Source organism: Neopelma chrysocephalum, unplaced genomic scaffold, assembly GCF_003984885.1.
Source record: "Neopelma chrysocephalum unplaced genomic scaffold, ASM398488v2 Primary Assembly neopelma1_22b, whole genome shotgun sequence".
In the NCBI taxonomy this organism is placed as follows: domain Eukaryota; kingdom Metazoa; phylum Chordata; class Aves; order Passeriformes; family Pipridae; genus Neopelma; species Neopelma chrysocephalum.
The window spans coordinates 18,381,822-18,408,158 of NW_020897690.1; the positions used below are offsets into that span (position 1 = coordinate 18,381,822).

At 44.4% G+C, this 26,337-nt stretch overlaps 2 protein-coding genes across 11 annotated transcripts; one reads left to right on the top strand and one right to left on the bottom strand.

The window, feature by feature from the left end:
- The first annotated feature begins 1,357 nt into the window (after positions 1–1,357).
- Positions 1,358–13,934, top strand: ROPN1L (rhophilin associated tail protein 1 like). Of its 9 annotated transcripts, none has more exons than XM_027681339.1 (7): positions 1,358–1,427; positions 2,684–2,721; positions 3,645–3,802; positions 5,099–5,222; positions 5,394–5,555; positions 7,580–7,755; positions 8,375–8,601. In XM_027681339.1, exons 3-7 carry the CDS (start codon positions 3,672–3,674, stop codon positions 8,514–8,516), a joined length of 735 nt encoding a protein of 244 aa, XP_027537140.1. In that variant the 5' UTR covers positions 1,358–1,427; positions 2,684–2,721; positions 3,645–3,671; the 3' UTR covers positions 8,517–8,601. The 9 variants fall into 9 exon arrangements, with proteins under 9 accessions (XP_027537140.1, XP_027537107.1, XP_027537177.1 ...); XM_027681315.1 differs by lacking the exon at positions 1,358–1,427 and adding an exon at positions 1,532–1,621 and having other exon boundaries at positions 8,375–8,589; XM_027681330.1 differs by lacking the exon at positions 1,358–1,427 and adding an exon at positions 1,794–1,882 and having other exon boundaries at positions 8,375–8,600.
- Positions 11,364–19,412, bottom strand: SNRNP48 (small nuclear ribonucleoprotein U11/U12 subunit 48). 2 transcript variants are annotated; one of them, XM_027681292.1, is made up of 9 exons: positions 19,329–19,412; positions 19,127–19,240; positions 18,968–19,028; positions 18,370–18,444; positions 15,542–15,730; positions 14,526–14,647; positions 13,966–14,081; positions 12,593–12,748; positions 11,364–11,645 (listed from the first exon to the last, which is right to left on the bottom strand). In XM_027681292.1, the coding sequence occupies exons 1-9, from the start codon at positions 19,365–19,367 to the stop codon at positions 11,606–11,608; spliced, it is 912 nt and encodes a 303-aa protein (XP_027537093.1). In that variant the 5' UTR covers positions 19,368–19,412; the 3' UTR covers positions 11,364–11,605. The 2 variants fall into 2 exon arrangements, with proteins under 2 accessions (XP_027537093.1, XP_027537083.1); XM_027681282.1 differs by having other exon boundaries at positions 12,593–12,751; positions 19,329–19,409.
- Between the last annotated feature and the right edge of the window lie 6,925 nt (positions 19,413–26,337).

Sequence of the window (26,337 nt, forward strand, 5' to 3'; positions counted from 1 at the left end):
CGGAGCACCCAAGTCTCTTTAGAGCAATGGCTTCTGAAGGCTTTCTGAAGTGAATAATCCTATTACCAAGTTAATTTGAGTGCTCAGGCTACTTACAGCCCACGTTAAAAGGAACAGGAGGGGCATTGCTTTATAACCAAGAGATGCACTAGTGTCTTTACAGAGGATGCCACTCAGGTTACCTCCGGTGCTGTCTTTTTGTGCAGTGGAAATAGGTCTTGTAGCTGGCAACCAAGACTTGGAGGCAGAGAGGGCACTGAATCCTTGGAGTTCTGAAGTGGTGGGAGAACCCATGCTGCCTTGTGGTGCCATATTTGGAGCAGCGGGTGCTGAGAAGCCACTGGCACTGGACATGCTGCTCTCTGTGGTGGCAGACCTTCTGCAGTGCTGCTGTCTGGAATGTCTGGGACCGCGGAGGCTGCCCAGCAGCAGAGGTTGCTTGTGGCTGAGCTGCCCTTGAAAGTAGCAGCTACTGCAAGTAACGGGAATTTTAGGGGATTCATTGCTCTAAGTCTACTTTTCAGCTCATTCAGCATTTGTTCACATCTCATCCAAGCTGGGAAAGGAAGTATAAGAGTGCTAAAGGCAGGATGGACATGCCACCCTAACTGCTCACCTGGCAGTGCATCCTCATGGCCATGGGTCATGCATCAGTGGGCTGCAGGGAGCCCAGGCACCCAGGAACCAGCCATCCCACTGTGGGCTCTGCTGGTGATGCAGACTCCACCACCTCCCTGGGCAGCCCATTCCAACATCTAATCACCAATTCTCTGAAGACATTCTTCCTAATGTCCAACCTGAACGTCCCCTGGCACAGCTTTAAGACCATGTCCTCTCATCCTGTCGCAGGTTGCCTGGGAGAAGAGACCAACCCCCACCTGGCTACAACCCTGTTGCGGGTAGTTTTTAGAGAGCAATAATGTCACCCCAGGCTAAACAACCACTCCTCCTAGGACATGCACTCCAGACCCATCACCCGCTTCATTGCCCCTCTCCAGACTAACTCCTGACTTGAGGGCCCAGAACTGAACACTATTCAAGCTGTGGCCTAACTAGTGCTGAGTACAGGGGAAGAATCACTTCCTTGGTCCTGCTGGCCACGCTATTTCTGATACAGGCCAGGATGCCACTGGCCTTCTTGCCCACCTGGGCACACTGCTGCCTCGAGTTCAGTCGCTGTTGAGAAGCACCTCCACGTCCTTTTCTGCTGGGCAGCTTTCCAGTCACTGTGCCCCCACCCCAGCCCGTAGCACTGCATGGGGTTTTTGTGGCCAAAGCGTAGGACCTGGCACTTGGTCTTGTTGAACATCATGGCATTGTTCTTGGCCCACTGATCCAGCCTGCCCAGGTCCCTCTGCAGAGCCTTCCTACCCTCCAGCAGATCAACACTCCGACCCAACTCGGTGTCATCCGCGAATTTGCTAATGGTAGACATCATCCATGTCTCGTGTCTTTTCACAAGTTTGAACAAAACGGGATGGTCTTGCACTTTAAACCGCGGAGGCACCAACCCTCTCTCCCCGCCCGGCCCCCGCCTTCCCCTGCTCAGCTCCCCGGCCTCCCGCCCGCCCCGGCCGCTACCCCCGCGTTGCCCGGGCAGCGGGGCCGCGGAGCGGGGCAGGTGAGGGGCCGTGCCCGGCTCTCCCCCGAGCCTCGGGGCAGCACCGGCGGGGCGGGGGGAGCCGTCCCGGACGGCTCGGCCGGGGCCGCCAATGCCGCGGCGGTGCCCGGGGACGGGGTTGGGCTCCCAGAGCTCTCCGAGCGCCTCCTCCGGCGCTCCCTCCCCACAGCTCGGGGCTGGGGGGCGGCGGGCCCCGCGGCGCGGCAAGGCCGGCCTGTTTGCGGCTGCTTGTCGGCCTTGAACTCCTGGGGCTGGTTTTGAGTTCGTGAAAGGAAAAAAAAATAGAAAATAAGAGCTAATAGGGGGTGAAAGACATGAGCTGAGCTTTGTGTTTAGCGAGAGTAACCCCCTGCCGTGCACCGATGGTGAAGGGGTGTAGAGACTGCCTGACCTGGCTGTGTGTGTATGTACAGGAGGTTCCTTCTGAACATCAAGAAACCCTTTTTCACTGTAAGGATGACTGAGCACTGGCACAGGTTGCCCAGGGAGGGGTGGAGTCTCCATCCATAGCGATGTTCAAAACCCACCTGGACATGGTTCTTGGCAGTCTCTTCGTAGGTGGCCCAACTTGAGCAGGGGGTCTGACCAGGTAACTTCTAAGAGGTCCCTACCAACCTCAACCCTTCTGTGAGACTCTATGATTAATGGCTTACTGTAGAAAAGCAGCCTTTGCACTCCTTCCTTTTTTTGTTTCCTGATTTTGTTTTTACTCTTTTATTTGACTGTTTCCCAAGGGGGCATACACACACACGTGTATTCCTTCCTCTAGATTTTTCTGTTATCCTGAAATCCTCAAATTTTTGCGTTCAGCTTCAATTCCTTGGCTAGAGCTGTGGTTTTGAATCATTACTAAACGTGTGTGACCAATAAGGTAATTAAATGCACTCTCTGAAGTCTATCCCTGATACAAATTTGCTGCGTTGGAGTGATGAAGATGCTGTGCTCTGTCTGCATTTCTCCAGAAATAAGGTTCTAAGTATGGTTTGATCCTCAAAGGAGCCTTGGGTCACAGCAGTCCCATTCCTCTATCACTGACTTTTAATTTTTTTTTTTCCAATGCAGGAAAATTCACATGATAGGGAGAGAAAGCCACATGTCAGGTATTTTTATCTAAAAAATTAAAATAATGTAAAGGGATAGAGGATGCTGTTATGTCGATTCCTTTCTTGATGCTGTTGCTTTCATTGCTCTTCTCCTCTGCAAATAACCAATATGTTTTCAGTTCTTGTTGCCAAATCAACTTGAATGGGGTATAGTTTGTTCTTGAAATGATGAGGAGAGTACTCAGATTTCCCACCAAATGTGCTCCATTTCAATGGGAGAAGTACCACACAATAACCTATCTCTTTCCCTTCTTTTGGATCCTGGGCAACAGAATTCCTTGCAACAAATGAGTTACATCCTGAATGAGACAAACATAGCTGTAGAACTGTATAAGCAAAGTGCAGTGTGTTGTTGCAGCGCACGTGAATGTTTTGTTCATTGCTGCAGTTTTTTTGTGTGAAGTCTGCCAGAAGCACGAATTAGTAGCTTTTCGCTACAACATTTTTGGAGTACATAAACACAGTAGAAACTTGGTCATCTGCATACTCTGGCTTCTGTACAAAAATGACAAGATTCTCCTCGGTGCGCAGTAGTGAGTTGTCAGCATAGCTAGCTTTCACACTGGCATGTGTGGTGTGACTTGTCTGCACTGCCTGTTTTACAAATTTGTATTGTGGTAGGTTTGGGGAGAAACTACCTAAAGATACCCGTTAAAGTAGTAGTTCTCCTCATCCAGAGCTGTTGTTGGTGTCCAAGCTCCAGTGTTTTACTTGGTGTTGCCACCAAATTAAAGTGTTTTAGAGAAATGCAGTGCTCCTCTGACAGACGCAGACCCTTCTAAGTCTGTCACCTCTCCAGTAACCCCAGCTGTCAGGTAGGACAGGAGGGAGTTTGGGGATAAGCACTGTTCACCCACAAGTGCACACACGGTTTTTCATTCACGTTCTGTGTCTGTGAACTGCTGTTTTATTTCTTTCAGGTCCTTGTGACTGAACAGAAACCGACCATGCCTCTTCCAGAAACCATGTTTTGTGCTCAGCAGATCAAAATCCCCCCGGAGCTACCTGACATTCTGAAGCAATTTACTAAAGCTGCTATTAGGACTCAACCTCGTGATGTTTTGCAGTGGGCAGCTGCGTAAGTATGATGTTCAAAGAACAACAGGGGACCCACAAAGTCTCACTGCTCCTGTTTACTGTACAGGGGAGCTGACTTTGAATATTACATCAACATGTATATTCCATACACGCTGCTTTGTATTAATGTGGTATGAGAGCCTTTTAAACATAGTGTAGTACTTGATTTATTTTCTGCTTCTTTGAGGCTTAGGACTGGCTTATTCCTGGAATAGTTTGATTTCCATCCAGGAAAATGCATCTTATTTTGGTTTTGTTATTATTATTGGTTTTTTCCCTCTCATGTGAGATTTAATTCTTGACATTTAAAGGCAACCTAGAAAATAACTTTCTAATTCTTACACTTGTTAGGTTTCTTCTTTTCCTTTCAGGGAAAAGTGCCTCTGTGGTGAGCAGAGCAAGATCCGTGCCTGGGAGCCACACAAGGCAGAGCAAGGCTGTGGGTTCACATGTGCTGCCAGTGTTGTAGGCTTGTCCTTGTGAATAATCAGATGGGGAAATGGATCAGGCTGAAAAGTAGCCCAAGTGTTGTATCTACGCACATACCATGCATCTATTTCTACACAGTCACACCAATGCAGTGCTGCTTGCTGTGCATTTTGGCAAGTATTTGCACAGCATGGGGTAGCCTGGTGGGTGACCAGGGCAGATGAGGCAGGATGAGTGGAGAAACTCCTAAATTAGACCCATCACTGCCTGAATGAAAACTGAGTTTTCCTTGCACAGTTCAGATTGCTGGCCAGTTATGGCAGAGGTGGCTGCTGTTGAGGATGTGTCAGCCTTATAATCAAAAGAATGTGCATCTAATGCCCTTTCTGCTCTATTCCTAAATTTTATTTTGGAGTGGACAGAAATAGTAGAAATATTGATGAGAGAGCTGCAGCATTTTGGGTAGTGTTTGAGGGGAATGTTAAACAGCTGAGCAGTCAAGTGCTCCTCAGTCAAATGGGAAAAGCCTGCGTTTGGTTTGGAAGCACACTGTGATGTTAATAAATCACTCTCTGCCTTTGCCAAGAAGAACTGGGTGTATCATGCACAAAATAAGTTAAATGCTTTAAGAATTATTAGAATGTCATAAAAAGGAGCATGTAAAAATCGAAAGATTGTGGTTTCTGCTAGAAAGAAAGATGCTATCTGAGCTTGGGGAGATGGGAATTGTGTGTGGGGGCAGCTTGCTGAGCTGCTGCTCCTGCTCAGGAGCTTGTGGGTTCTTTCACTGACCTGTAAGAGCATTTACTTCTATGGAGTTTGTAATGGCCTTTAGCATTGAGGTGTGTTGCTCTTCCCATTCACTTAGGTATTTTTCAGCCTTGTCAAAGGGGGAGCCCCTTCCTGTGAAGGAGAGGATTGAAATTCCTTCAGCAACAGGGGAAATAGAAGGTGGTTTGACTCCTGGACTCCTCAAAGTCTTGCACAAAAAGGTACAAACTGGCCTCTATCAAATGCACAATGCTACTGAGGAATGCTGATGTGTTGAAGGTGATTGGGTAGACTGACCTTCAAGTGTTTGATGTATTTTGGGGAACTACTCTGTTCTTTGATTCATTCTGGTTTTCAGAGTTCTTATTGTGGTACCATGATTTCGTTTAAAGCTTTCTCCCAAAGGCATGGTAACTGTTACAGAACTAAAGGAAAAATGGAAGCACTTGTGTTTGCCAGAAGAGCAGCTGAAATCTATCCTGCAACTGGACAATTTTGGCGAGGAGGTGGAATGGATGAAGATTCTGGCACTTGGGTGCAGCGTGCTCGGTGGGGTATGTTGACAACAGGAGCTCTTGTATCTAAACACAGATGGTTGTCTGTGATCATATATAAGGTCATAGAACAATTACTGCAAATGGATTTGGGAAATTGTGATTGCTGTTGCAGCAGCTGGCAAAGTGGCTTGCATGTTTACTTCTGTTCTCTGTCAGATTTTAATCGGGGGAATTTAAACAGAAAGATGGCTAAGTCCTCAGTTGACTGGGATGGCAGTAGAACAGCAAGAATGTCTGCGGGGAGCTTGTACCATGAGAGAGAGGATGATAGAGGAATGATGCTGATGGCATCAGTATAAATGTCCATGGAGGAGAACTGGAGTGAGAAATTAAAGCACCAATTTTTAATTGATTGTGTAGTCAATTAAATTTTCACAGCAGCAGTTAATGTTACTAAATTTACATTTAGTTCTTTTAATGTCAGTAATAATATCTCAGCAGAGCATTTCAACAGAATGGAAGACTATAAAATGCACTAAGCTGATGTTCTTATAAACTATAATACTTTTAGTGATTTCTACAGTAGGGAAGAAGAGGTATTAAAAAGAAAATACATACAAAATAATATTTTGAGATTGTTGCAATATCTGGAAACCCTGAATGTTGACCTGGCCTGGCAATGCAATTGTGTATGTATATATCTATTTATATTTACTTATTTCAACTGTGTATTTCTTCATTCCAATCTCCTTCCTGACATGATCTTGTAGTTTTACTTTTTATAAAGTAAACACTGATGTGTTTTTACAGCCTTGAGGAAATGACCACACAGGTAGCCTGTTAAATAGTCTTTCAAAGGTGCCTAAATGGATGTGAATAATTTTGCTGTGTTGTGTGAGAGAGAGACAGTGGCAGGAAGGGCAGTAGCGAGGTAGCAAAATGCAGAAGGTAAACTCTGCCATCATAGAAGCAGCTGCCTCTCCTTCCACAGAGAGGCCTCCTAGGGGATGAAATACATTAAGTGAAACTGTTAAAGGATTATAAAATTACACTTCTCTGGCCTCGGTTCTAGATCTTAAACAGATATTGCATTTATTTTAAGTATTGCTAGTCTAGTGTTAGAAAATACTATCTTTTTACATAGTCATTGCTTGCTTGTTAATGGAAAGGTAAGGGTGAGTTTTGAAAATGTTACAGCAAAGAATATTACCACTTGTGTTAAAAAAGGCCTGAGTGGTTTTGAGGGGTTTTTTGGTGTTTTTTTTTGGTTTGGTGTGTGTTTGTTTATTTCTTTCTTTAATGGCATCCAACCAGTCAACTGAATGTGTGCTTAATTTTTCCACATTTTTCCCCATATAGCTCAGCATGTATAGGGCACTGGATTATCAACACCATATTAAATAAAGGATTTTTTTCAAAGTGTATTTGGAAAATAATTTGTGGCATGGGGTTTTTTTAAGGTAACTCGGATGTTATTGCCCTTTGACTGAACTGAAATGTTCTTTAAATGCTTTTTGCCTCAATGTTTTTTCTACTAACTATTAAAGTAGAACTTGCATACAGGTAGAGGAAACAGTAAATATCAGCTAAAATATTATCTAAAAATTATATGATATAATGTCAGAATAAAAATCACCAAACCCATGTTCATTTTCTGGGGTTTGTAGATTTATCTGTCTTAACTTCTGCTGAAAACTCATTTAGAACCATTGAGATAATAAATATACACACACACACACATGTCTATCCCTAGATATAGTGATGTTCGAGCTCTTACAGTAGCAGAACAGAGCAATTTGGCCACGTTGGAGATAGGGATCATATTACCTCATGCAATCTTTAAACATCACAGGATTCTGGTATTTTTTGCTACTGTCCCTAGTAGAACTTCATGATTGTTTCTACCATTTGACCTGCACTGGAGGGTAACTTTGGGGTTTAAAGCTAGATAATGATGATAACACCTTCATCTCATTTACCCTCACTTTTAGTGGCTAACAGTGTGGATTTTGTCGTAGTATGCAAAGGGTGTTCATGGCTCTGATACTTTTCCTCTCGCTTCTTGACTTAACCCCCTGCAGTCCTTACTGAGTTCGATGAAACATGCCTGCGAAATCTTAACAAGTGAGCCAGAAGGTGGAGCAGCTCCAATTCCCTTTGAAACATTCTCGTTCCTTTATTTGTATTTGGCCAGTATTGACGGAGAGATACCAGAGGATGAAACTGAAGCATTCCTCCACAAAATTAAAGAAGAAGCGTAAGTAGAAATCTGTGCATGGAATTTTAATGTATTGGTCACCTCTGGGTTCTCCATAAACCTTTAATTTCAAGTGAATACTCTGTCTTCAGACAGACATAGCATAGCCATGATGACAAAAATAACTGTTGACTAAGATTATATCAAAAGTGTACACAGTTATTTTTTGTCAGCTTCATTGTTTGAACTGCTAAAAGATAAATTGTTATTTATCCATCTTTCTCTGAAATACTGAAGTCGCTGTCTGGTGGTATAATTTTCCCTGTAGGATGCAATTAGATACAGGCATGTATCAGCTGTATAGTACTGGTTCTGGAACCAGCAGCATCTTATGGGCTGCTCTTTTGATTTAATATAGGTCATAAACCAGAGAGAGAGAGAGATTGGCAGTTCTCTTATTTTATCTATAGTCACACGTGGGTCACACAAAATGCACTTTAACCAATTTAAAAAGACCCATAGTGGGCTTGTCCTCCAAGTGCTGCCTACGTAGCATGTTTGCGTACAGACGCTTACTCTTCCTACCGTCTATCTGGAACTGGTCTTTCTGTGCCTGGTGGGCTGACTCTGGATGAATGCCAGCTGCCCTCCAAAGCTGCTTTGTCACTCCCCTCCTCAGCTGGACAGAGAAAATATATGGAAGGCTTCTGGGTCGAGGTACAGGCAGGGAGACATCACTCACCAGTTATTGTCACAGGCAAAACAGACTTAACTTGGAGAATTCAGTTTCATTTATTACCAATCAAATCAGAGCAGGATAATAAGACATAAAAATGAGTCTTAAAACACCTTCCCCCAACCCTTCCCTTTTTCCTCCTCAAATTCACTCCCCATTTTCTCTCCCACCCACCACTTCAGTGGCACAGGGGGATGGAGAATGGGGACTGTGGTCAGTTCATTACACATTGTCTCTGCTCCTTCCTCCTCAGAGGAGGGACTTCTCACACACCTCCCCTGCTCCAGTGTGGGGTCCTCCCATGGGAAACAGTCCTCCAGGAACTTCTCCAACTTGAATCCTTCCCATGGGATGCAGGTCTTCACAAACTGCTCTAGCATAGGGTCCCTTTCATGGGGTGCAGTCCTTCAGGAACAGGCTGCTCTAGTGTGGGTCCGTCATGGGGTCACAAGTCTGGCAAACCTTCTCCAGTATGAGCTCTTCTCTCCACAGTGACACAGATCCTGCCAGGAGCCCTCTCCAGTGTGAGCTTCCCACGGGGTCACAGTCTCCCTCAGGCATCCACCTGCTCTGGTGTGTCCTCTGTGGGCAGCAGGTGGATTTCTGCTCCCCCATGGACCTCCAGGGCTGCAGGGACAGAGTTGCCTCACCATGATCTGAGCCACGGGCTGCAGGGGAATCTCTGCTCTAGTGCCTGGACCACCTCCTTCTCCTTCCTCACTGGCCTTGGTGTCTACAGTGCTGTTGCTCTTGCATTCCCACTCCTCTCTTCTCCAGATGCAGTTGCAGTTTTTTTCCTCCCCTTCTTAAACACGTTCCCCCAGATGCACTACCACCATTGCTGTTGAGCTTGGCCTTGGCCAGCAGCAGGTCCATCTTGGAGCCAGCTGGCATTGGCTCGAACAGGGGAGAAGCCTCTGTTAGAAGCTCACAGAAGCCACCACTGTAGTCCCTGCCTCCACCCCCCCCAAAAAACCCCCTTGCCACACAGACCCAGTACACTTAAGATTGCTATCAGCTCCGAGTACATAGGAGCTCCAAAACACGAGCATACAAATGGCCTGTTTCATCATTAGTTACCAGACTGACAATTTTTAGGAAGAACCACTTTTTAATCACACCACTTTTGTTTGCAATTCATATAACCCTAAACTGTATCTTGTCCAACACACTAGGATTTACCATGTTAAAGTGCCGTTCTAAAACATTTGGTTTATTCCTTTTCAGGGACAAACAATCTGGCATGGTGCTGATCAGACACTTTCTGCCACCGACCTTCATATTTTATTAATCAACCCTACTGTTCAGTATGAGGTGAGAGGGAAAAAAAAAAGGAATAAATAAGTTCAAGAAAATAATTTGTGTTCAAAGTACCATAATTTGCACATTTCAGTACAACACGATCCTCTTTGTTGGCATTTCCTTTTCTTTGTCCCACTCTTGAAATGGCCCCTCAGGGGATGTTAATTGACTACATGGTTATACTGTTCTCCTGCCTCTCAAATACTGATGCTTACACCTAGGGACCATCCTTTCACTTACATGCTTATATTGAGTAAAAGTTATTTTGTTATGGATCTTCTTACCAATACTTTGTAAGCAATTGTAAGAAAAGAAGTAAAATACAAGAATTAAATTTAGAGAAGACTGGACAGCTATAATTGAAGTGTTTCTCATTATGCTTCTGGTAGCACTGACTTTGACTCTTACATAAATACAGCTTTTTTTTGACTACCTTGTTTGCCTGAACAGCCTTTATTTAAATAAACTGTTTTACCAAGCCCTACTGAAAGAGAACCTAATGAGAACCCCATGGCTGAGCTGCTAAACAAAACCACCTCAAAATCTGCAATTGTTCTGTATTGTTTTCCTTCTAATTAGGACCCTTTCAGAACTTAGATATCTTTTTTCATTCTCAGATAAATTTGTCTAATTAAGAATCTGTTTTAGAATATGTCCTATTCTCTAACATGAAAAGCTACTGCATTTGTCATGTAGGCAAGGAATACCTGACACAGGGTTGTTTGGTTTTGAGTTGAACTGCTGTATAGAAGCCTAAATCCATTAGAACTAGACCATGTATTTAGTGCCAGATAATTACACTTAATTGCAGAAATAGCTGAGGTATGAAACAGGATACTAGTGGCTACAATAAAACCGGAGATATTCCTTTTGATTGAGAAGGCCAAAACCAGGAGCACATGGACTGCCCTCTCCCAGCACCTTGATCAAACAGAAAAAAAATTGTAGGAAAGATGGATCTGCAAGCTTGTTCTTTTATAGTTGCTGACTTCCTTGAGGCAAGAAGCTTGGCTCCTGGTGACTGACCTTGCTGGAGTGTGTGAGGAATTAACAGAACTGCACATCCTTAATACATATGTTAATACATGTATGCACGGCTTAAGTCTGTTTTATCGACTTCTATCACTACCATTTGTAGAGTCCACAGGATGGGAATACCTCCTAGTTATTGCTGGAAGGAAATGGATATGCCCCTGGTGTTTGAATATGGTACTCAGCAATATTTCAAGTGTCCTTGGTGCCTCCCCACTAGTTTCTGTGGAGAGCTATATTCTCATCATCTTTGCCAGATGACATTGATCCAAAATTTCTTTGAGTTTGAGCTTGGGAACAGTAACTTTCATGTTATTGTCAGTTTACCACTAGCTGCAGTTGAAGATGTTTTAGCCTGTTGAAGAACTCTGAAATACGCCCTCTGGTACATGCTGTAGTTAGGCATAAGTGCTGTCTGTCTGGAACAGTGTTCCCAGAGTGTTAGGTAGGAGGGGAGCTCTTTTCATGCTTTTTCTGTTTGTAACTGATCCTGGACTCCAGGGATTAGCTCTGTTCTGTATCCACTATGGGCCAGGAAGGCCAATTAGTACAGCCTCTCACAGATTTTATTTTTCAGTCTTGTCAGGCTAAACTCAAATACACGAAAAGTCAACATAATTTATTAAAAGATGCGTGAATGTTACAGATTTACACATTTTCTGCTATATACTGCTTCCACTCTGGCAAACCTTAACACTTTTTTGTCTCAAAGCACAGCTATGATGCAATACCAGTATCATGTACACAGCGTTACTGTCCTCAGCACAACAGCAGTAGCAACAGTTCTCGTGCAAGTAATTTTTTGAACAGCTGACAAACAAAATAATCACGTTCTTGTTTCTACTTTCTTCTTTTATGCCTGTGATACTTGTCTTCATCCCTGAAACAAAAACACAAACATTGTGGGGCTGTTAGTCTCAGAGTCTGAAGGGGAAAAAAAACAACTTGTAAAATGGTAAGCTCTCATTAAATGTAGTCATGTCCTCTGCTAATGAAAGAAAGTAAGCTACTTTAAGACAGTTTATTTCCCATGTTGCTTTAATCAAAGCCTTGTCATGCAGTGCAGAGAGGCAGTTAGTTTAGGGTGAACGACATCACAGCGTAATGAAGCCAGCTTTGATAGAAGCAATCATAGCAATCCATGCACTTATCTATAAGCATTTACCCGTACATGCTAGGGACAGTACAGCATTTCTTCTGCACAACAGCCCGAGTCTTTGCTTAAACACAGATCCTACACACCTATGGTCCTGTAGATGTAAATATATCCTTGTTGATGGTATTAGAAGATGTGGCCTAGATTTGTTTTCTTTTGCTTAAAAATATGTCCAGAAATACTGAAGAACAACAGCAGTTTTGAAACACCTACCACAGAAAAGCTAGTCAACTCACTGTGTTTGTATGTGTATGTGTATGTGAAACAAATAATCCTACTTACTAAGTTCCAGTGCGAACTAGAGCAGTAATTAGCATTAGACATGACAAGCACACTTAGCTGTGGATGAGGGACATACTGTCCATTTAACCGTGTTGATGGAGTAAAATAGTCTGTGACAGTACTGTATTAGTCCTGCAACACGTTGTTGGAAGTGCCACCTTTCAAATGTGAGATTTCAGATTCTGAAGTCTGGATCACAGTTTGTGGTCTCACAGCATGTTTTGTTTAGTGTTAGTAGCCTCATGCACTGACTTGACATACGGCACGTGAGGTTAACCTAGCTTGTTTACTGGACTAGATATTCTTGTTCTCTGCACAAAATTCTCACAGACAGTGGTTGTGGCTGCCTGATTCAGAAGCAGGAGTCAGCTGTCCCTATTTATGCTCACCTCTCTCTTTTTCTCCGAGAGTCTTTGCCTCTTTCGCGACTCCTTCTTCGTTTACTTGGACTCCTGCTGGTGTCTCTCCTGTGCCTTGTGCATTCAGTATCCTTACTGCTTTCCCCAGATTGCCGTGAGTCCACCGAAGCTGACCGCCTGTCTTCCCTTCTGAAAAAAGGCTATCGATTTTAGTCAATAAAATAGTTTCAGAGTTGCTTTTGGTTTCAGTACCAGTTTTGTTATATAATGACCTACTAACGATGTAAGACAGAGGACATATGTTTTATGAAGCCTCTCTCTCTCCCTTGGATATACCATACCTCCCAAAAGAAGCCCTAAGTCTATGCTTTTATATGTCCACATCTCAGCACATGATTTAATTCAGGTATTTTCTTACAAACACTGCCCCTCAGTCTTAACACGAGGCAGTTGAAGGAGTTCACTCTGTTTTGCTTTAAATCCTGAACTATTCAACTACCTGCCTTAAGCTGCTACCTACAGCTGGAGAACCCAGCAGGCCCAATCTTAGAGAGTCACAGAATCGTTAGTGTTGGAAGGGACCTCTGGAGATCATCCAGTCCAACCACCCTGCCAAGGCAGGGTCAGCTAGAGCAAGTTATGCAGGAACACATCTAGGTGGGTTTTGAGTGTCTCAGAGAAGGAGACTCCATAACTTCCCTGGGCAGCCTGTTCCAGTGCTCTGGCCACCCATTAACCTTCACTTTAATGCTGGAAACAGTGTCACCTTTTAGTTTGTTTCAAAAACATTCTCATCTCAAAGATCTGCTGAAGAGGCACAAACAAATACGCTATCACTAGGCCATAATTTCATTTTTATTTCAGTGACGAATGTCTGAAAGAGTGTGCAGTGTTGCTTGACACAGGAAGAAATACGAATAGATAAAACTCTCCCAGTTAGCACAGCAGCATTCACAGTGATAAGAACTGTAAAGGTTTCTCATATTTAGTATGTTATGGAAACCTTTACTCTGAGGTATAATATGTCTACCACAGCATTTCCTGTCATGTGGTAGGGAAAGGGAAGAAATTGTGTACTTTTATTTCCAAGTGTCCTTCTGTACTCACCTACTACACATATACACACTTGAATACGGAGGGAGCATTATTCATTTCCCAGCTCCACCTGTTCACCTGAATCACTTACCACTAACCTACTTACCCCTGAAAGAAAAATGCTTATTAATTTTTCCCCATCCTTCCTGCAGGCAGAGCTTCTCAAGCAAGACTTACTAGAATTAGTATAAAATAAACTCTGTGTGTCTCAGACAAGGCTGGTATGTGCTATTAGAAGAAGGTGATAAGATAAAATTACAGGCTTTGGTCTGCTGACATGCCTGAAGAATCTGTCAGCTGTGGCATACCTTCCTGAAGATATCAACTTCCCTCCTTCACATATCTCTGCATTATCCAACCTGTTCTCCTCCTGCCACTGATTGCTGAGTTCTTCCATATGCACACCAATCACATCCCGAATCACCTGGAGATTAAGATACATTAAAAACAAACATGTCATTGTAGTGGTCTCAACTAGCAACTAGACAGAAAGTGAACATCTCAAAAAAAAAAACCAACACCCAAAAATCTTACCCAAACCCTGTATGTCAAATGTCTGAATGGAAAGTCTTATTTGCAGAAACATGTTTCTGTATAAATTTAAATAGCATCATTTTATAATAGTCAACTATATCTTGCTGCCATTTTCACATTCAAAACTTGGCAGTTAGGAATGCTCCTGTTATTTGTAGCTTGCTGCAGCAAACCAAAATCCAAAAATATTCCTCTATATTTGCAACAATAATAAAGCAGTGGACAAGAAGTGGAGAGAGACACATATTCTTTGTCTTTAAAAGAGTATATAATTGTTTATGCTGATATATAATAAGCACTTTTGTGCAAAAAAGCCTTTATTTTCAGATCTCACCTCAGTGTAAGACTTCTTTGTTATATGAACATTCTTAGCCCTGTATGACTGCCGCCGCCTTTTGTAATCTCGCATTTCAGCCAGAATTTCAAGATGGGACTTTGGACCTTTCTGACTATCATCTAGCAAAAAATTGGAAGTAAAACAAATGGTCATTAGCAGGACATTAGCAGGTCTGATACCTTCAGGAACATAAAATATCTTGTGTTCTTTCTGAAGTTTCTCCAGCATTTAGTAACTATTGTGAATTTAGCACAAGCTTCCTCTCCAACCTTCACGCTAGGTGTTTACATGACTAAAAAGCCACCAAGCAAATACTGTTATGTGATCTCAATCTCCTAACCATGATCCAAACCAATATATGGGCTTGCAATGTGGTCAAACACCTACTAAATAAGGGTCATATTTTCCAACCCAGTATTACAATAAAAGCCAAAGACTGCAAAAGCCAGACTCTGAAAAACATTTACCCGTGTAGAGGACAAGCACTGTCTCCTACCTCCCAGGCACAGAAGGGCCCACAAGGTGACATAGATGCTTATGCTGCATAGGTAGTTACAAACTGGCATGACTCAACAGGGATGAGAGGCCTCGGTCCAATACACCCATTTGCGTACTGCTCAAGAGCTCCACTTGGATGACTGCCAACCTTTCCCATTCAGCTTTTACTCTTAAGTGATCTTTAATTTCGTCATCTGTTATAACAAATACTGTTCTGAGCTGCACAGTAAGCTGGCAACATTAAACGACCCAAAGTCTGTTGCAGCAAGGACAGAAGATCCATCCCCTGAGAGACACGTGTGCCAAGAGCAGAGCAATGAGGCCTTCCCAGAAGGAAAATATCATAAAGGACACCAAACTAGTGTTTTCTGATGCCAGGTCTTTGCTGTGGCTTTTAAGAACAGCATGCTTTCCACAAGAAAAACAGCACAGCCAATTTTGTTTGGCTTTCAACAAAACTCATCTAACTAAACAAACTGAAAATCATAAATTCAACAACAGATTGTTCTTCAAACCTTGGGTGATTTTCGCTGCTAAATCCACAAAGAGATCACTATCATTTTCCATTATTTGGGATCTAGACCTCTGTTTCTTTGTTTCCTCAACAACATAATCATAAAGAGCAAGGCGATCAGCTTGAGTGAGGTCACAGGTGAACCGCTTGTGATTTTGAGGAACTTCTACAGGCAGCAATGAGTAAGATCCTGGAAGTTGAACAGAGAGCTGTTATTAGTAAAATAGCATAATTATACAGGAAAACACTGAGAAGCTCAACAAACAACGCCATGATCACCCATGCTGTTTTCATCCTTCCCCTATGATCTGTAAGAAATTTCAACCTTCTTAATTTGAAAGGATAAAAAATTGCTCAAAGGAAAAAGAGAGGCCCAAATCTCTCACAAGGCCCACACAAGCTGTATAACCCCTCTTGACTGCTAACACGCATACATATACCATGAAGGAATCATAGTAGATCAGATCAAATTGATACTCTGTATTGTCCCAGCTCTTGGCTTACAAGCTAAAGCAAGAGAGGCTGCAGCTCTAACTTGTGGGCTTATTTTACTCCTAAAATGTTGTGTAAAGTACTAGCTGCAAAATACCTGTTCTGACAACAAGGATGAAAGGTTCTAGGAGACTAGATAACTGACCACTGGGCAAATCAGTCTCATTCACACTGTCACCTTCTCTACAGAGCTTTTATAATAGACTGCCACAGGGATTTATAGCTAAAAGGGCAACAAAGGCACTTTCAAAGTGCTCCATATTGGTTCAGATACCTAACTTTAAAGTTATGGAAACAAATGCACTGCCCGCACACTCATCTTTCCCCGAATGATCAGCCCAGTACTGACTTTTCCCATTCCCCAGTTAAAACACATATCCCTCCAAACAAATAAATCCATTCTCAATCCGTCGCAACAGCAGCAAAGTGACTTCCCTAAAGATATAGCATGCAATATTCTAGGATATTGCCTGCAAAAAGCATTTTATTTGAAAACATTCAAATTTCCAGCAACCACTGACCTGACCTCCATAATCCTGCTCCCCACAACACAACTTTCTCCCTGCAAGGCACAATCCCATACCTCCAGGCAGACAGAAAGAGCCAACACATAAGACAGGATGTTTGCAGGAGCCTTTACAACAGCAAAGCTAGTGCTTCTCTAGATTATTCAGGTCTTAAGGGAAGCTGGGCAATCTTTCACATCCTGCTTTCACTAAAGACACCAAAGAAGAGGAAGAGGAGCCACAATAACTCTACAAACAAACCTAAAATACAAGATTTCATCATTACTACACTTGGAGCCTAAACCAGAACTGTTCTAATATGAAAAAATGGATTTGAACACAAAAAAACTAGAATTCTGTTCTTAAAATGCACTCTTCTTACAGAGTCACAGAAGTCCATAAAAATGCCCCAACAGTTACATGCTTGTAATTTTACAAGAATTTCATGACTTTTGATTAGGACCAGTTTTTCTGTTCTACAATATAGCTATGCTAATATTCTAATTAGGGTTAGAATTAAAAAAAAAAAAACAAAGAAAGATAATTACTTTCTTTGATCCAGTTGGTCAAAAGGAAATTTACAATAAAAAATTATTTTAATTTGTTTTCATTGCCAAAGACTTTAAATTGAGCAAACAATTCCAAGTCAGGAATCGTATAGCACATCAAGATGCCACAATGAAAACCAACCCAACACAGTTTTAGTGTTACTCTTGGAGAAAGGTAAGGGAAAACTGGACAGTGAACACTGGCATCTAGTGGCTCACTGGTGTATTTTGCAATGAACTACTTCACAGAGGGCCTATCTGTTCTCTACTTGGATGCACTTGCGTCAAATTAATGAGCTACCATTTCCCTCCAAAATGCACCTAGTGTGCTCCAAATACAGTGCCCATCCCATGAAAGCTCCTTCCCAAGCAGCTGTCCATTAAGCCTCCATTTGCTCTGCCAGAGAAACGAAGACAAGATGAAAAACTACGCCCGAGCAAGCGCTGCTGTATTTCACTGTCAAGAAAGTTGAACAAATGCACTTTTCCTTCTGCACATATATGTTTAACAAACTAACGTCTACAGCGAGTAAATGCTATATCTTTCAGGTGTTGCAGTTATTTCTCAACCATACACTGCAGCTCCACAGTTTCTGTAGACAGCCTTACTTCTCTACTTTGTCTTGGTCTGAACTCTTGAAGACTCTCTCAGCCTTAAACTGGTCCCCAGTTGGTCACAAAACCCACCAATAAATAAAACATAAAGGAACTAATGAGCTTGGAGAGGTGGCAAAGGACAACATCACATTTGCAGATGTGTCAGTGTAGTTCTTATACAACTTCTTAGGACAGTCTTGAAACAGTCCAACATAGTAATACACATGTTGTTTCCTTTTTGATCTGAGGAGCAGTCAGATCTGTGGACAAGCCCACACGGCTCACATCTACCAATTAATCCCTAAACAAAATGTTACATGAAGAATGAGGCTGGAGACACCATTAAAAGAGTTTGGGCCACAAGGAACAGAAGGAAAGGCAGGTAGAAAGTAAAGTGTAGGTAGTGGGATGGGAGGAAAGGACTAATCCTTTAAGAAACTCCTGAATTTTGCAGTGTTGATTTTACAGTCCTGAAGACAGCTAGAGGTGTGAGCACAACAGACTCAAATTCTCTTTATCTAGGTGCCCAAGTATAGGAAGCAGTTATGCTCCAAGGTGTACAAGGGAAGGAGTATTAAAATTAAATAAAATGAAATTCCTCACAGCAGTTCATAGTGGAATGAAGGAAGCTGCAAGGAGGGACACAAGAGCAGCTCTCATTGTCTCAGTATCTGCTTACTACTTACCTTCACTGTAGCCTGTGCCTTCCTTGGTGCTTTGAGCTCTAGCCTGCTTAACAATGTGAAACTGTAGATCTTTATCTGCAGGTAGAGAAAAAAAAAAGCATAGAGCTTTTACATCAAGTTCTTCAGTCCTTGGATCACATCAGTCTCTATTCCCCATAACCTCTATCATGAGAGCTATAGTATAGTACAGAATATCATAGTTTTACTGATGTATATATAAGGGAATATCTGAACTAAAAATACAATTTTAATGTATTCCATATTTGAAATGAGGAGAGGAAAAAAAAGGGGGAAAAAAGAAGCATTTCTGAGCTACAGGGATATAGAGTAAAATTACACAGTGATAGAAGCATAAAAAGGATAAATTAAGGCAAATAACAAATTACAATTTGAGAAAATAAACCTACTGATGGGAACACTCAGGGTTTTCAGGAGACCTTGGAGAGCTTACAGCAGACAAGGCAGTGGGATGTGCTACCGTGAGGGCCTCTGCCCCATGGGGTTTCCCTGGCCCCCATGCTCATTGCCCTCCCAGGATCCCCCCTCACCCCTAGCTGTGTGTGACGCCCCGCCAGGCGAAGCCCCCGCGGGCGCTCACCCATGGCGACGGTGGGAACCTTCGCGTTTTCGTAGAAAAAGCTGGAGTCGTACATCTCGGCCTGCGGGACCAAAGGGCTCGGTCAAGTCCAGCCGGGCAGGCGGCACTCCAGGGCAGCAGCGCCAGCCCCGCGTCCGCCTTCCCAAGCCGGGCTCCCACCTCCTCCTCGGCGGAGTATCCCATCTTGCGGAGCCGGCAGGACGCCGCGTGCCTCTCCAGCGACGCGCGGGGGACGCGGTGATGGGCGTCGTAGGGACACAGCACCCACTCCACCTGCCGACGGGATACAGGTCAGGTCAAGTCAGGTCAGCCCCGCACCGCCGCCCCCCGGCGCGTCCCCGCCGCGTCCCCGCCGCCTTACGGAGTCCCCCCCAAGCCACACGGCGCTGGGCGCCGCCATCGCTGCGCCGGGCGGGGCGGCGCCGTGACGGCGGCGGGGGCGGAGCCGGCGTCACGTTGGCCGAGGGTGCTCCTGGTACAGGGGGCGGGGTTGCGCGGGGCTGCTCTTTGCTGTCGCGGGGTGGCCGCGGGAAGCCCGGGGAGGAGCCGGGGCGGAGTAGCCCGGGCCCCTCAAGATCTGAACAGGGTTTTTATTTTGGTTTTGTTATTCAGGAACAAATTGTTATTCAGTAGCTGGTAGCTGAACAGTTATGATTAAGCAGTTGCATTGTGAGCATCGTATGCTTGGCTAGTCTTTTGTTTTAAGGGAGAGGGAAGACCATGCCGAGGTGGATGGGCTGTATGGACCACCAGGAGCGAAGCCAGCAGGACTGAGCAGGAAGTGCGGGAATAGCAATTCCGGCAGTGAGCGATCGCGACCGCCGGCAATGAGCGACTATGTGCTCAGAACGGACCCCAGACTCAAACGGAGGGAAAATCTGCGCCCGCGGACTAGTTGGCACGGGAAGCGAGAGATGTAACTCGCAAAGTGGGGGTTGATTGGTAATTAGTAGAAAAGTTACGTAATTTGCAACCAGTGGGTGCTGATGCGTGTGTTTGTTTTAAAAATCTATAAATAACGTAAAGCCTTGATGATCGGTGAGCCAGCCTTCCGTAGGTTACCACCCATCTCCCTACTGGAATAAAACGCAGGAGAGGTGTGTGAACCGGCACCGCGACGACACGCCCGCCTCACCCCGGGCGGGCGCCGCCTGCCGGCGGGAGGGCGCACCGGGGCCCGGGAGGGGCCGCGCTCGGACCCCCGAAGTGGCGCTCCGGGATCTCGGACTGACTCCGAGGGGCAAGAGGGGCAGCCGGCTTTGTTTTCACGACACCCAGGCCTGACGTGCACCCCGGTTTTAGCAAGGTTTTCTCTCCCGAGCGCAGGTCGTGCCCACTTGGGCGCCCCAGAGCACCCAGAGCGCTGCCCCTGATAGCGGCGGGGCAGGAGAAGCATTGGCCCTTCCCGACGCCATCGAGCCCCTGATGCCCGAGTCCCTCCTGCAACACGACAGATGCGGTGCTAGACGGAGCCCGCTCCAGCAGCCTCCTGCCCCAGGCTACGTGAAGGGATCCCTAAGGAGCAGGCTGTGCAGTGCAGAACCAGGATGCGTTTCTCCGTTTGTGGAGCACAGGGATGGTGTCGGTATGGGGGAGCTGCCTGGCTGCTGCAGACACTGCCCGTTACTTGGCCGTAATTCTGAGAGAATTTTCCCTAGAGGCTGAGGGAGCATTAGGACTCAATAAAACTGTAACGTAGGAAGCTGAAAGAAGGACTATCTTAAGGAATAAATTTCACGATTGACGTTTGTGCTTGCCTATTTTTGTCGTCTATGAGCAAAGCACATATGCCTAGAAGGAAGAGAGGGTCTATCAAGGCAGGGTGAGGGAGAGGCAGCATGACAGATGTAACTGCCAGAATGACTCTGTACATCTGCTTTCTTTAGCAGATTACAACCCTTTCTCTCCAGTACGGTGAATTTGAGACTGAGTTGGGATTTTAGCCCTTTGAGAGATTTGCTGTCTCTAGCTATGTCTTCCTGAGGATCTTTGACTTCATGTGATAGAGGATGCTTGTAGTGAAGACTTCCCAGCTGCCCTTGCAATTACATATTTGCCCTACTGGAGTACCCTTGCTAAAATTAGCATATTTTATCAAAAGAGTAATAAGAACAGCTCTGCAAAATTGTTCTGATTATCTTGACTGGAAAATACTGTTTCTTTCAAAATTATGCAAGTCAGGCTCAGCAAAGTATCTAAGCAGATTTTTTTTAAGAGTAAAGATTAAACAACAATTTGATTTTGCTTACTTACCAATTAAATTGATAAAAATCAGAATAGATGTTTTTCTCTGCTAAACAACAATGTTTTCAATTATTCAAAATTACCACAGACCAACAGTCTTTTCCAGCTGGTTATCTGCAGTCTGTGGCATACCCTCTTCTCCTGCACCCTAGCCCTGTGGTGGCTGCAGGCCAACAGTCTTGCCATCAAACAACATAGTTAATAATTTAAGTTTATCACATCTTAGTCTCCATGGTCCCTTCTGAGACAGAGAAAGGAAGCCCCACGTCTGCATTTCCCCAGGCAATGACTGGTGCCTGGCTGCAGCTTCCCAGAACGGGGATGTTTGAGCATGACCTAGCCCCTTTGCAGAGCTGCAATGCTGAGCATGCCAGTAGTCTGGTCTTTTTGTAGATGCTCTTTCTGGACAATATTGATCTCTAGCAAAAGTCTCTGGAAACCAGCCCCAAATACCCTCACAGTGCAGCAGGACAGTCCTGAACTGTGGGAAAAGCAGAAGGTACATCAGGGAATTAGTTTATACATTATGCCAACATAAAGACCATACAGTACTGGAGAACTCCTTAGACATACCACCTTGTGCCCTTCTCTCGATGGTATTGCTAGATTCTCCAACTGTTGGCACATCAGGAACCACCTAGCTTAGGACCATCCCCTAGGGGCAGGTACCTTAATGCAGGTTGAGTGATCCCGTCCCAACAACCTCTTGGTACCCCCAAGAGTGCCAGGTTGAAACCATTCTAAAATCACACTGGTCTTAAGGTCCAAACCTTCTAATGGGTATGCAACAGGAGTAGGAGGCTCATCCTGAGCAACAAAACCCTTCCCCACATGGCTGACACGGGGAGAAACATTCCTCACCCATGGCTTGTGTTTGTTTTTTCCTTTGCTGATAACAAAATCTTGCAGGCTTATTTATTTAGAAGTATATTGACTCCTTGAATAAAATGATATTTTCTCTAACATGGAAGAAAGACAGTTTTCATATTTAGCATTCCTTCTATTACTTAGATGCAAAACACTACTTGTAGTGTTGTACTTGTATTGTGTTCACAGTTCCCCCTGGAAATGAGGGAAAAAATGTGAAAGCTCAAATTATTAATTTTTGAAAACATGCCTTGGTAAAGAGAAATCAAATAAGATTTATAACAGCTTTTTCAATCCTTACCACATTCAGCATGAAGATTTCTGGATGGTGAAAGGGCCAAGGAGCAAGGGAAAGCAAGCTGAAGGATGAGGTGAAACTATCCAAAAGCCAAAATGGAAGGAGCCTGGATGGCCTCAGACAGCCCATGCAGGCCTGGCAGGTAGAAAAGACAGCTTTTGACCTGCAACTGTGACAGATTTTTGCTGGTTCCACATCAACATTCTGCATCTTTGCAAAGGGTATGGAGTAAGCAGCCACCACCTGAAAGTCCACAATCTGTCCTGCAACGGGGAATTGCTCTCCCAGGGCATATGCCATGCAGAAACTGCCTCATCCCTAGGGTAGCTTAAACTACAACTGCTTCGTTAGCACTCACTCACTGGACTGCAGGAACAGGGGATGTTGAATAGGGAGATGAAGGTCCCACCACTCTGGTGGTAAGATTGACTGCTGAGAGCAGCTCTGGTAGTTTGCCTTTCTAGTGATGCCACCTCTTCTCCCTTGCCCCTGTAACCCATGTGTCAAACTCTTTTTCTCCAGAGAAGGATTTGTGGTATCCAGGCTGGTAGTATGGGTGTCACTTAGCAAAAATGACTGAACTGGAAAGAGATTTTGTAAAGATGAAGCACACAGACACATGAATTTAAATGTTTTTGTCGTTGTTGCTATTACTCCCTTCTACCTTAGACTTTAGCTGAGACACCCCATTCAAAATCTGTAGCATAAATTCAGCTGAATCAGCTTTGTAATCTACAGGGACATGTGGTGACTTTCTCTCACGTATATGAATCGATTTATAGAGATATCCTCTATGACATAGGCAGATTTTTCAAAATTCTCTTCACCAGATGCCTGACCAGAGTTTAATTTCCATCATTTGCTGCCTGAGTTCTAGTTTTTTTGCCCTCCCAGCTCATGCTGAAGTGCCGGTGTGGAGCAGTACAGGTGCTGATGGCAACCAGAGAAGCCAGAGAATGCTCAGACCTCACTGGTTTCTCTGCTAGGGTAACGCAGCTGATTTATTCCTTCACCTGCGTACCACTCAGAGCATGCTGCAAGTCCTTGGCTCCTGTATCTTGATTCCTTTGTGACATAGTGACTTTGTGACATAGTCTAGTTCACAATTTCAGACTAAGGTGTATTTTACAAAGAGCAGTGCACCAGACAATTCCAAATTGATTTACAGGTGGCAACTCTAGCACCTGTTAATGCTTTATTGATTCCTCTTTCTCTGTCTCCATGTGATCTCTCATGGATTCATCAGATTTAGATCAGTTTATCAGGATGATATCATCCTTATCTTTCAAGATAAAGCATGGTGTTTTCACTTGATGGAGCTGGGAATTCATCATTAAACAGCCAGAAGTAAATCCAATGCCCTTTTGCACACTGAAGTTTTAATATGTGTGTTTTGGAGCCTGCATGGGTTTTTCTCTTTAAGCCCTAACCCCTTCACAGTTGTTGCACAGCGATCCTTGATCCTTTGTCTGCTCCCTCCTCTGCCCTTCCCTTGCTATGAGCTTTCCGATTGGGCAGTACCTACCGCCTGCTCAGAGCCAAGGTTCCTTTCCTGCCTTTTCCTTCTAAGTTGTTAATGGCCTGGTGGACATTATTATTTATTTAATTAATTTTTCATTCATTAACGCCTGTTGTGATTAAGCATAATCCCTGTGAAGAACAAGAGCCCCTTCCATACTTTTTGTTGTAAATACTGCTGAGAAGGAAACCAGCTAAACTAAAATGTGGCCATAACTGTGGAAACTGGTAACTTCTGGCAAGTGACCTGGCCTCTGCTTTTGCTTAGCAGTGCCAGTACCCTGCTTGCTGCTGGCATGGAGACCCTTCCAGCACAGGGCTTCTTGTGTTCTTTGGCAGGAAGCACAGAAAATCCTGTGGTTTTCTTTTAAAAGTATGCTATTGATGTGCAATTGATGTCTGCTTGAAATTAAGAGATAAGAATGTTCTTATTACTTACCTGCTTGCTGTTTCTATGGGTCAATCTTCTTGGAGAGTCTTTACAGCTCTGTGCTTGACATGAGGCTGGGAAACATGTCCTAGCCAGGAGCTTGGCTGTTGCCTTACTTTCTTGCTCAGCAGGGAGCTCCTGTGCTGCCCAGAGCCCCACGTCACACTGTGAGCTGCTGTGTTCCACTGACCGGGGCTGCAAAGCCACCACCAGGGTCAGCCAGCTGATGCCAATGAAGAGGCAGCCTCACATCAGGCATAATCCTATAAATATGCACCCCTTCTGGTAATACTAACATGTACTGTGAGCTGCACATAGCCTCAGGTGCCAGCCCCAAAGGCATTGCCATGAGGGCAGGTGTAGCGGGTTTTGGAAAGACATGAGGAAGGCTGGAGTGGGGCCTCCTTTGTCAATTCATAAGCCAGGATTTTAAATGAAGGTGCTGTCTGTGTTCAGTACGAATGATCACTTGCCAGTGATACTCTCTAGGAAGGTCTGAAAGCATGGTCTCAGTGTCCCGTGGGCAGAGGATAGCAGACACACAGTAACATGTGGTCACCTTCAAAAATATGTGCTTTACTGCCACTGCTTCATTTCCCACAGTAACAGGTCCCCAGAGCAAAAGCCAATGAATTAAGTGTTTGTTAATGTGTTCTGTGGCTGAAAGGTATTACCCAAATTACATTCTGCGAATCCATCAATACATCTAAGGCTACAGCAGTAGCTGAATGCTGCTCCCTGTGTTGCTGTCCCAGCTTTCTACCAGGCCTTTGCTCCTGCCTGCTGTGCATTAATAGGATTATATTTCCTGGGCACAGGGAACCAACACAGCTGATCACCTGCAAAACATCAGCTGGAGTGGCCTATCCCCTTCCTGTCCACCCAACCCTTTGCTAGTGGAACACACGGAAGTGCCTTCCAGGGAGGGACACCATCTCTCCCTTTGTGCCACCAGCAACCTCTGAAGCACATCACCACACCAGGTGAGCCAGCTGAGTCCCAGCCCTACATCACTGCACTGGAGCCTTTCCATACTGTGGCAGATAAACTGCCACACAAGGCAAGGTAACAGGGGGCTGAAACAGCACAGACCTTACAGTGCTCTCAGCACTTAAACCACTTCAAAAGCTTTAGAGCAACACAGAAGCCATGTGTCAACTGTATGTTTCAGCTGGTGCTAAAGTTCTCCTTGCATTTGTCATATGGGCATGTCTTAAGTTTGTCTCATTTTGTGCTGGTACAGGAAACTTAAGCTCTTCTGTTGGGGGCCTTGAGTATCCCCCCAGGGGGATTCTTGGCATGGGGCCAACAGTTGATGTCCAGACACATGGATCAAGCTGCCTGCTTTTGCTGTATCTGCAGACTTATGCAGCCCCAGGGGTCGCTTGGAAAATATGGCCTATTAGTGCAGTGAATAATGATAGCTGTCCCTAGGTGTTGCCATTTCTTCTCATAAGCTTGTATAAAACAAGAAATATTACTTTTACCTGAAGCAAAATTTAAAGGAAGTTCACAGGAAGGAGAAACTTATAACAAATTTCTTGGAAACGAGTCAGCAGATAAAAGGACAGGCCAGGTGTTATAACAAGCTTAATATTCTGGGTGTGGATTTGCAAGTGCTGCCTACAAGCATCCTTCCTCTTGCAAGAGGATTAGCACAGGGGATTACAGAGAATCTTTGAAGAGATTGGCATATGCTCAGATGGTCACACACTCTGGCTGCCCAAGCACATGGGGGCAGGGTAAAAGAGAAAGCAAGTGCAGGGGAGAAATGGAGATCCAACTCAATAATTGCCAATGGGGAAAATGTATGGTGGCTTTAGCTCTCACAGGGACTCATAATTCAAGATCACTGTATTTGCTGAGCTCATCAGTGATGGGATTTCATCAGCACAAGTTCTTGTACCCCAGTGTTATTGCATTTGGAAGCTCAAGCTCTGGTCTGAGACACTAAACAAAAGAGCTTCTTGCTTGTAGTCAGAAATTGCCCTCAAGCACTTGTGAATGCCTGAA

What these genes read in the sequence shown, in the direction of transcription:
- ROPN1L (XM_027681306.1), top strand. An exon ending in TCAAAGTCTTGCACAAAAAG is followed by an intron (nt 5,223 to 5,393) that starts GTACAAACTGGC and finishes TTTCGTTTAAAG; the next exon opens with CTTTCTCCCAAAGGCATGGT. An exon ending in CACAAAATTAAAGAAGAAGC is followed by an intron (nt 7,756 to 8,374) that starts GTAAGTAGAAAT and finishes TCCCCTCCTCAG; the next exon opens with CTGGACAGAGAAAATATATG.
- SNRNP48 (XM_027681282.1), bottom strand. Translation starts at nt 19,367, where the DNA reads ATGGCGGCGCCCAGCGCCGTGTGGCTTGGGGGGGACTCC. An exon ending in GATACTCCGCCGAGGAGGAG is followed by an intron (nt 19,029 to 19,126) that starts GTGGGAGCCCGG and finishes TTGGTCCCGCAG; the next exon opens with GCCGAGATGTACGACTCCAG. An exon ending in TCTCGGAGAAAAAGAGAGAG is followed by an intron (nt 11,646 to 12,592) that starts GTGAGCATAAAT and finishes TTTTTGTTTCAG; the next exon opens with GGATGAAGACAAGTATCACA.